The sequence below is a fragment of the Xiphophorus maculatus genome, chromosome 18 (genome assembly GCF_002775205.1).
Source record: "Xiphophorus maculatus strain JP 163 A chromosome 18, X_maculatus-5.0-male, whole genome shotgun sequence".
NCBI lineage: Eukaryota > Metazoa > Chordata > Actinopteri > Cyprinodontiformes > Poeciliidae > Xiphophorus > Xiphophorus maculatus.
In genome coordinates, this window is record NC_036460.1 from 15,539,764 (window position 1) to 15,550,324 (window position 10,561).

At 40.4% G+C, this 10,561-nt stretch overlaps 1 protein-coding gene across 1 annotated transcript; it reads left to right on the top strand.

Moving 5' to 3' along the window:
• The first annotated feature begins 310 nt into the window (after positions 1-310).
• Positions 311-10,231, top strand: LOC102236926 (protein NPAT). Its single transcript, XM_023352025.1, has 17 exons — positions 311-512; positions 650-768; positions 863-923; positions 1,010-1,082; positions 1,170-1,210; positions 1,846-2,088; positions 2,246-2,321; positions 2,764-2,884; positions 3,186-3,277; positions 3,394-3,475; positions 3,569-3,665; positions 3,764-3,880; positions 4,114-5,301; positions 6,880-6,980; positions 7,073-7,166; positions 7,255-8,552; positions 9,547-10,231. The coding sequence occupies exons 1-17, from the start codon at positions 476-478 to the stop codon at positions 9,625-9,627; spliced, it is 3,921 nt and encodes a 1,306-aa protein (XP_023207793.1). The 5' UTR covers positions 311-475; the 3' UTR covers positions 9,628-10,231.
• The last annotated feature ends 330 nt before the right edge of the window (positions 10,232-10,561 follow it).

The following is a 10,561-nucleotide window of genomic DNA, read 5'->3' on the forward strand; positions in this document are numbered from 1 at the left end:
TCACGCACACCACGCAGAAATATTCCCGCCCCAGGACAAGTGCTGTGATGTGCCTTTCACTTCCTAGTTTTAGGAAAGACGGAAGTGAGTTTATTGGCTTGGTTTTTGACATCAACAAATAGAATGAATGTTGTTTTGAGAACGAAACAGTTCAGAAATTAGTTTTAGTATTTAATTAAGTTCCAACATACTGCATGTTTGTATGTTCATATACCCCTTATATTATATTTTTACGTGCATAGATCCAGAATGGACTACAGTTACCAGAAATCTGAGTAGAAGGTTAAGCTGCTACTTCCGGGTTCTCGAGTTCCCCGCCGTTTGAGAAAGCAGGAGTTTATTCAGGATGTTGCCCTCATTATAACACCTGTGACGTCCTTTATTCAGGGGTTATGTTGCGACTTTTATTAGCAATTTATCGAATATGTAGCCATTTATTCGTTCTTTACTTTAATTTATTACACTTAAAGCTGTCATGTTGCTGCCTTCTGACGTCGCTCGGCTTGTTTTGGGTAAGCCGGACTTAACAAAGCTACAGCTGCTTGTAGCTTTAGCTGGTAGCCATAACGAAGTGAGAACGGCGCAGATTTATTGTGCCACAGTGCTAACTTTTTAATACCTGTCTTTTCTTCTTTTTTGCTTTGTGCAGGGTACCTCCAGGAAGAGGGGCTGTCAGCTACAAGCCAAGCCTTCATCCATGAGAGTCCAAACCTGAAGGAGTATGCCGAGCACACTACAGGAGACGGGGTGATCCCTGCCTGTGTTTTTGTGAGTCCAAAGGCTGTCCACACATGTTCCTGTCTTTAATTGTTAAGGTTGCCATGCAAGGATATTAACAAACTCTTCCCTCACGCATGCACAGTCTGTCTTTGGGAAGGGCTTGACAGCCATCTTGAATGAGTATGTGGCTGCGAAAGCAAAAGGTAAAAGTGACTTTCATGTTTTGCAATATGTTTATATGTGTTCACTTTAAGCAGATTGTAACAACTGTGTTGTAATTTTCTAAAAGACTCTGGACATGAAGTCCCTCTTGTGATGACGTCTTTGTGGAAAAAGCTGGATTTCACCCTCAACCAAATCAAGTAATATTTGACTACTTTCAACATTTAAGTCTGTTCATGTTTTGAGATTAACTATTGTTGATCTGATATTTATAAATTATTTTCCAGATCATTGCAGAATTCCCCCGCTATATCTGCAAGTCAGAGGAGTAAGTGCTTTCTAATTGCTGTTAGATCAAATATTTTATCATTAAATAATACGGAACAGATACGCATCAGTTGCTGATAAAGAAACATAAATGTGTCAAATTTCCTTATAATACCAGTTTTTAAGAAATGAAAATTTGATATGTGCTGAAATCAAGCTAATGGATTAGGGGGGGGGAAGTTTAATTACAATTATTTTGCTCAACATTGATTGTTGGTCATTTATTAAGTTTGGAGAAATATTGTGTTTGTTTCAGTTAAAGAGCAAAATAAGTATGTGCATTCCCTTTGAACTGCATAATTATTTTAAGAAAAATCCTTCTTCTGTTATTAAGTTGAGTTTTTTTTAATGCTTTACCTTTTTTAAAATACAAAATTAAAATAAAATACATAATTGATTAATTACACAAAGGATAACTTTATAAATATTATTCTCATTTTTTGGACTTGTACATTTAAAAGGTGATGTGTTTTTACATTTGTACGTAGTGTGTAAATCGTATGTTTCCCAAAAGCATATCAGTGATCTAATAGCATGCACTGACCAAAGAGTCGTGTAGTGGTTTTCCTGCAATGTACCTGTAAATACTGCATTAAGTGTACGATCCAGAATTTTACCAGTCTCTGTCTGTTGCAGTACGTTCACGCGTCGGGGTGGCAAACATGGCGAGGCAGCGGGTCCTGACAGTGGCGTCTCCAAGCGGTGTGGTCTGCTCCTCCGTTTCTGAAAGCAGCTCCTTCATCAGCCCCGCCCACACCACCCACAGCATGCTAGGTCACTCCACTCCTGTTAGCTTCACCAACCCTCAGATCAGACCCACAGTCAGCAGCGGGGCGCAGCAGCCGGTCCACGATGGGAGCCGATTACTCAATACACCCCGTCAGTATTGTGGTGGATTTGTTTGGATGAGTTTAATATTGTGCATTTTGACTTGGAAAACCCTTTGTCAGTTTGGGTCAAACTCCGTTAGCTTCTGTTTTTGCTATTAAATCAGTCGCTGTATTTGAACATTGTACCTTGTTGTTGTATTTCACAGGAGATTCTCCTGTACAAGTTATCGTTTCAGAGCACCGCCTCACTTCAGGCCCAGTTTCTCCTGGTCGAAGGAAATGGTAAGGATGGGAAAGAACAACTACATAATGGAGTTGTATAAATACCTATTTAATATCATAAAGACTTACTTTTAACTTACACCAAGATCAGAAGTTGTTTCTTCTCACTCTCTCTCCCTCTGGAATGCAAATAAGGGAATTACAAAAAATATTTTTTTTTTTCCACAACTGATAATTAAAACAAACTTTGATAAAAAAATAAAAAAGTGTAGGTTTAAGGATGTGTTACTGGACCAGGGCTGGATACTAGTCCCACATTAACACACTGATTACTAATCGCAGGTCATCATTATTTATTTTCATCAATATTGTCACACATGACATATTTCCTAATATTATGCCGTCCCAGTTTGTTGCTAGATAAAGATAACAGATGATCTGTTAATATGTTTGTCCACGTATCTTTTTGTGTCCTTCACTACAACCCATCTTCTGCATTCAGGGACACGCCCAGGAAGAGAAGTGGTCTGACCGGGTCAGGTGGTCCCAGCAAATCTGCCATAACTGCCACTAACGTAACTGCAGACGCCCAGCCTGAGGAGGTCGTCAAGGAGAATTTTCCAGTGAGTTTACGTTTAGAGGCTTGTTTTTTTTTTACAAAGAAATAGTTAAAAACTGTAAATAATAGTATGGAGTGGGAAAAATATTAGTTTTTTCAGACTTTTGTTCCATTGTCTAAATGTTTTTCTCCCTCTCTCTAGCTATCTCTCTCTTTGTTTCTCTTTTCTTTTTTTCTGTGACATATTATATAAAATATTGATACATGTTGCATATTTTCCCTGTGCATGAAAGCCCCAGTTGAAACATCACACGTTGAGCTCTTCCTAAAGGTGTCTAACTTTTAAAACATTAAAATCTTCACAGCAACTCGTGATACAAAATGCACGTGACAAGATTTTGGGGGACAGGGCACTGCAAGAAAAACTTGCTGAAAACATCAACAAAATCCTTGCCAGGTATGATGAGAATCTGTTTTCAATATTTTGACAAAGCTGATGGTGACAAAAATACCTATCAAACAGGCTTAAAATAATATTTCTGTACTAAACATGTTTTTTGTTCCTGATGCCAGTGATGCAGTACCACAAACATCCAAAGCTTCTTCAAGTGCAGTGGAGCCAGACCAGTCTATAGATGAGATTCTAGGACTAGAGGTACTAAAACATCTAACAGAGCTCTATTTGTTCCTATAAATGCTCCTAAATTCACACCGTCTTCCTTAATTTTATGCGCATTATTATTATCAGGGAGAAATCCATATGAGCGATGATGCCATCCATGACATTTTGGAGCAAACTGAATCCGACCCGGCTTTCCAGGCCCTCTTTGACCTTTTTGATTACCGTAACTATCCGCTACGTTATTGTTTTTAAGTTGTATCACAATCAAAGTTTCTAAATGGATATGAAAGTCGTATTGAGAATTCTTTTGTAATTTTGCAGATAAAACGAAAAATGCTGATGGAGATGCAGGGGATGGCAGCAATGCTTGTATTTCTGAAGAGAATGAGACGGCTGGACTCCCACCTTCTGTCCAGGTCCTCCAAAGTAGCGATCCAGGTATTCAGTCTCTTTCAGCACAGGTCAATATAGATGTGAGTGGGTGGTAAACCTTTCAGAACTTTATTATCATCATTTATCCTTAGTTATAGCTCTTCTCCAAAGTAGAATCTGATGTCAAGACTATTTTTCCTCTTTTGAAACTATTTTATTCCTGGCTTTTACTGATCTGTCTAGTGCACAATTACAAGAACATGGACAATCGGTCAGGTTTGGTTTGTTTTATTTTTCAGGTCCTGCCCAAAGTGACGAAAATACTTTAGATGCAACATCAGGAGCGCTGAAGGCAAGAGCTGGGCAGGAGCGTAAAACCAGAAAATCCCCTGCATCCACCTTGTTAAGAAAAACCGTTTTGGACTCAAATGGCAGAACATCTAGAATTGAGAACAGCTCAGCCAGACTGTTAGTCAGCTACTCACCTGCTGCTGGGAACTCCATTAGGAAAGAAAACCCATCAACGAATAGTGGACCACAAATGGAAAGTGATGAGCCTCTAAACACGCCGCCCCCACCTGTGGACAGTTTGTCCACCCCAGTGACACTCTCAAATTCAGGATCTTTATCGAGAGACCCAGCTCTGGTCACTGAGGAGAGACCAGCCTCAACCGTTGACGGAAACCCTGAGCATCCACAGGCAACAGGACTAAACAAGCCAGCTGATGGAGTTGATGGAGCAGCTGCCGATGATCAGTGTGAGCTCCAGGTCAACAACACCTCTCCCAGCCAGCCTGATGTGTGTGTTTCTTCTGGAGACAGTCTAGCGGTGCCTCATGGCTCTGTGCCATCTTCTTCTTCATCATCTGTTTCTGCAGCTGCTCCAGTTACAGCTGCTTCCACTCCTGTTTCTGCCTCGTCTGCATCCTCTTCCTCTTGTGCTCCAGTTACCCCAACACCAAGTCCTCCTCTTCCTCTGGCCACCATCCCTGCTCTTCCCCCACTCAAGCCAGGAGAACCCAGCAACATTTTGTCTTTGGAGATTATCGTCAGCGATAACCAGGATGGAGATTCTTCCAGAGACGTGGCCTTAAATCAGGCGGTTTCAAGTATTTCCGGAGACAAGATACCCACCATCTACCTTTCCTCACCAGCAAAATCACCTGCATGTCCTGCTACTCCAAAGGCCAACTTTGATGAAGCCGCGCAGGCGGTGAGCAGCTTACAACGGTCAGAGGGGTATGGTAGTCCTTTCGTCAGTAAACCTGGAGGAGTGTACACGTCTCCAGTCAATGCAGCTTCGCAGGCTCAACAGAGATACGTGTTTCAACCCGCTGTGGACCCCCCACCCACCCCAGCCAGCTATTTCTTGGTGGTCCCAACTCCAGACGTTCAGGCCAGACCGGTGCTGCTTCCAGCTGGAGTCCCAAACGGACAACCCTTACCCACCAACCAGTATGGAGTCACTACACCGAGATACTCCACAGGTACAGCAGGAAATACAATGTGTCTACATGTGCTGCTTACTGTAATCAGGAAGCAGCACAGTATTTTTTACTGTGTGAGTCTGTGAACTTTAGTCTTTTTAAAGCATTCATTGTTTTGCCGTATAAGTTATTGACAGAACCAACAGCTAACGGCACATTAATTCAAAAACCAAACAGAACAATTTCATCACTTTTTGGACGTAGGAACCTCTCAGACCAATGTTTTAAACCAGACTATGTTCTATTTTCTTTCTTGGTTTGTTACGCCCCCCAAGGTCTAGGGGTTCAGGGGCGGTAACATAAAAATGTGTCCAGAGGAAAAGTGGAATGAAAAAATGATTTATTTCAAAAGATGGTTTTCACAGAACCAAAACACAATACAACTTAACCCAATTAAACAAAAGTAAAGGACCAACAAATTCAGAAATCACTGAGTGCAAATTAAATAACAAGATGTTCAAACACGTCCGTCTAAAGAAACTCAAAACAACCCAAAAGAAAGGACAAAAGGGAGCACCAAAACTTCCCAAACACAAGCCTCTAGCTTGTTCAAGATTTATCTAAAGCAGATTCACCACTTAGCAAAAGAAGCAAGAACAAAATTGTTCAAACTGTCCGGAAACAGTCACCAAACACATGTGTGTGTTTGGTGGGGGTCAGCTTTACACAACCTCTTCCTGCTAGCTGCCCCACTGGAGGAATGAATTCAGATGTCTTTTATATGGTTGAGGTGGGCCTCATCAATGTCTGATTGGCTTTGCTGATCCAATGGGGTGGCTGCTCTTCTGCAGGCTCTAGGCAGCCAATCAGAAAGGTGTACCCGCACAGCTGATCCTGCACAGCCTCAAGAGGCCAGGGGCCGTAACATGGTTAGATCCTAAAGCATTGACTGTCAAATTTCTGTTAACGTTTTCAAATAAGGTATAATTAATCACAAACTGTGATTTAAGTAACCTGTACTTGGTGTATCAGAATAATCCAGTCCTAGATTTTTAAATGTGACTTCAGTGGCTTAGATACCAGCACATTAGTGAACATAGCTTTTTACTACACCACATAGTCTAGGCTAACATGCCAATTTTATTTGTTTAAAAAAAACAGATCTTAAAACTGCATGAAGTCAAACTTTTTGTACTCAAATTTGCAGCAACATCAAAATTTGAGTTTTATAATGGGAAACTAGCAGGAATTCTGAAGGGAAAATAATGTGTAGCAACATTTCCGATCTAAAAAGCCGTTCTTGTCCCTGCTGCTACAAAATAAAATTGGTTTTGAGCTGCAAAATTGTCAAGAAACTTAAAATAAGAAAATATTCATAAAAACCTTCTTTATAAAATGTACAGATTTTTTCAACTTTCACAATGAAAGAATGAAAACATTTCCTGGAACAGAAAATAATGAAATGATAATAGAAAATTTACATATAGGGATGCACCTCTGAGTTCTTTATCATTATTGGCTTGAGTTTTTAAAAGAGCTTAAAGCACCACAGGTTGCAGACTCCCCATGTAGCTCATTACTTTAATCTTTGTTTTCTTGCTGTAGTTAAAACCCTGAATCCGTTTGCTTTCTTTGCAGGACCAGCACTTATATTACCATCACCTGTAAAGCCCGTTGTGCTTCCTGTCTCTGTTTTGGGGCAGAATACGATGGGAAGTATCCAAGTGGTTTCCAATCAGGTAACACAACTTTATTTTTACCATGTCATCAGGGGATTTAAAAAAAAAATAATAATAACTTTAATATTCTGGTTATTCTTATATATTTACAGATAGTTGATGTAACAACCCCAAAACCTACAGAGACAAGAGAAAAACTAAAACCAAAGCCCACGACTATCGAACCTAAACAGTCTACAAAATCAGGTAATGTACAGCTATAAGTTTCTGGAAGAATGCCTCCAGCTTTAATGTTTCACTGTCTTTAATCTCTAATATGTTGTTCTTATCTCAGTTGCAGGATGTGTGAAAAATGTGTCTGCTGCTGCTGTTCAGCCTAAACCTTCAGGCCAGAAGGATGCAGCTAAAGGATCCAGTGGATCCAGTCATCGGAGGATTTTACGTTTTGACTCCTCCTTATCAGAGGTTCGATCCCAAACTACCAGAACAGCTGGGACTCCAACAAATTCTGCTTCAAACACATCACAACATACCCGTTCGATAGAGAGCGATAATAGACCAGCAGGCGGTCGAACAAAACCGGCTATCTTAGGTAGCAGCAAACCTAAGAGGAGAGTGGAGACTGTTAGATGTTCGGCAGATTCCAAAGGAGGAGCAAACTTGCTAAAAGAAACGGTTTCTTTACAAACGCAGCAGAAAGACTCTGTCAAAAAGACGCCTCGCAAACAGATGCATGTAATTCATGACCAAGAGTCTCAAAATCCAAGAACAGACAACGAAGCTGAGAAGTCTCAGTCACGGGAGGCGTCCGTTGATGGATTACACAGACCTCATGATGATTTATCAAAAGCTAAAGATGCTTGCAGTTCCAGGTCGCTGTCGTCCGATTCTTCATTCAGATCAGAAAGCAGGAAGGACAACGAGGAGAGCAGCAGGAAGGAAGCTGGAGAGAAGGCTTCTTTGAAATCACGTGAGGGACGAATGGAGAAGAGGACTTCCTCTCAGGAGAATCCAAACGTCAGAGCGAACAAGGAGAATGAAATGAAAGGAGGCTCACAAGACAAACAGCAGTCATCAACACCTTCATCCTCAGCATCAAGAGACTTCAGTCCTCCAGCTGCCCCACAGGCCAAGTCGACAAAGGCTGCTTCAAAAACTGGCTCTCTGGCCAAGCAGGCCGCTGAAATGCTGCAAGGCCTCAGCTCTCCTCCTCCTCCAGTCAGAAAAGCTGTAGTTAGCAGTTCAGACCATATGCTTTCTGGGTCCGACCATATCAGTGAGGCGACTGCTGATTGTCAGAGGACTCCTTCCCGTCAGAAAAACGCTAAAAACGCAGAGGGGACTCCGAAGCAGCTGTTGCCTCCCAACACCCCTGATGTGCCGACCTGCAGCCCTGCCAGCGAAGCTGGGAGTGAAAACAGCATTAACATGGCTGCACACACCCTCATGATTCTTTCTCGTGCCGCCATCGCCAGGACGGGCACGCCATTAAAAGACAGCCTGCGCCAGGAGGAGGTTGGAGAAAAATCACCATCAAGCTCAAAGAGTAAAAAACGCAAGCAGTCTCCAGTCAGAGAGAGTCCGTCCGCCAAGAGAGAGCGGAAACGATCTCCCAGCATCAAGAAAGACAAAGTCAGTAAAATTTCTTTCTATTGACATTTATTACAACTACATTTGAGATGTATCTGACTTCATAAGATGTTTAAATGTATACTCAGCAATTTATCTTTTATGTGACAGACCAATAAAATGTAGCGTATAACAAGGTAAAGGATTCAAGGCATCCATAATTTGTGGAAACAAAAAAAGTGTAATTTTCATTATCAGTATTTTCTGATAATCTTTTGAGGGTTGCCTTCACAGATTTGCACATTTGAACACTGACATTTTTTGCCCATTCTTTGTAAAATAACTGTAAGCCCTAACCCTATCCCTACCCTATGTGAAAAATAATTTTCGAGTCTAGGTCTGGTCTTTGACTAGGCTAAATGCTGTTCCGTGAACCAGAATAGCTCTAAATAAGCTTTAGGAGCTGACATTCTGGCTCAACATGCCTGAAAGAAGAAATGAGACGTTCATGCAGAGTTAGGTAACAAGCTGAACAGGTAATTCAGCCTTTTAAGTGAGTTGTGTCTGAGCAAGAGCACCAATAAACCCTGCAGCACACTGAGCCTCGACAACTTTAGTTTGACACCCCGACCTAAACCATTCCATTGTAGGTATGATTGTATCTTTAGCATGCTCCTCAGGGTTTTACTTATTCAAACTAAATTGAAAAACTGACATGTTTGATATACTTTACACTTATCTGCTACTTTGTGCGGGTTGGTCACATTTACAAGTTTGGTTGTAAATGCCTATATATTCTTCCTAGCTCCTCCTCAAATAGTTTTTCCTCTTCTTGAGTCACTATGTGCTGTGTGTTGACTAGTTGACAGGACAACAAAATCAGTTTCTCAAAAAGGTTTTATTTTCCTATATTTTGTCATGCCATTCTTATTTTATTTTTCTTTACATTATTCTCATCCTCATCCAGCCTTTTTATCCTCTACCACCCAGCTCCCAGAAGAGTATAATATTTTGTGTGTAACCAACCCTGATGTCTTTTTCTATGTTTACTTTTCAGGAAAGAAAGAAACTTATTGACTGTTTCCCCCACGATTTGGATGTGGACAAGTTCCTTTCCTCTCTTCATTATGATGAATGAAAGTGGACACATAACGGAGGAGGATGAATATATCACTACCAACTTGGACGACTGTCCAGGAACAGAACAAGCCATCTGCTGAACCAGTGTTTGTGGTTCCTACAGCTCTTAATGCCTTTAGACTTTAAAGCAGCAGCTGTTGCGAAACTTTGATTTTACTGTAGGTGATTTAAAGTCAAATCTAATTTTATGCAACATTAAGGTAACCATTGCACTTTTTGTTTGTTTTAATCATCAACACCTTTTTCCAGTTACAGTTCAATTTTGGAGGCCATCTTGACAGTTGATACTTTTTGTTATTGAATAACTCAAAACATTGCTTTGGTCAATATTTGACTTTTTATTTGGTAGATCTGATTAGTAGCCTACTGAGTGACAAGTTTGTTTGTCAAAATACATTTTGAAAAATGTGTGTATCGGTAATTTAAAATTTTGAATTGTGTTTCATTTGATTTTGTTTTCTGAAAAGTCTAGTTAGCGGATAAAAATTAAGACAGATATAGGCTACATATGAAATTTACATTTTTACTGTATACTTTTGTACAGTAATCTTGTCTGTGAAATGAGACGCAGTTTCATCTGTCTGAATAAAATGTTAGAAGTATTGGAAGGAGGCTGATTTGAAACACCACTGCGGGGACTGTGTTGGTCTGTCATAAATTACATTATGCCGTTATAATGTAACAAAGGTGAAAAGCCCATTAGAAATTTGTAGCTGGACTTTATTTTATTTGTGTGTATGTATATGTATATACATATATAATTTATATATTACTTGCACTAAGCAAGTAGGGGCACACGCCAGTTATAAGTTACACGAAGCTTTGCGTTGCCATGGTTACACTTTCCAACTGTAAATTTGTCAGCTTCTTATTGGACAGCAACACGCTTATAACGGAAACACTTCTATCATTTACTTTGTAATATTTGCAGT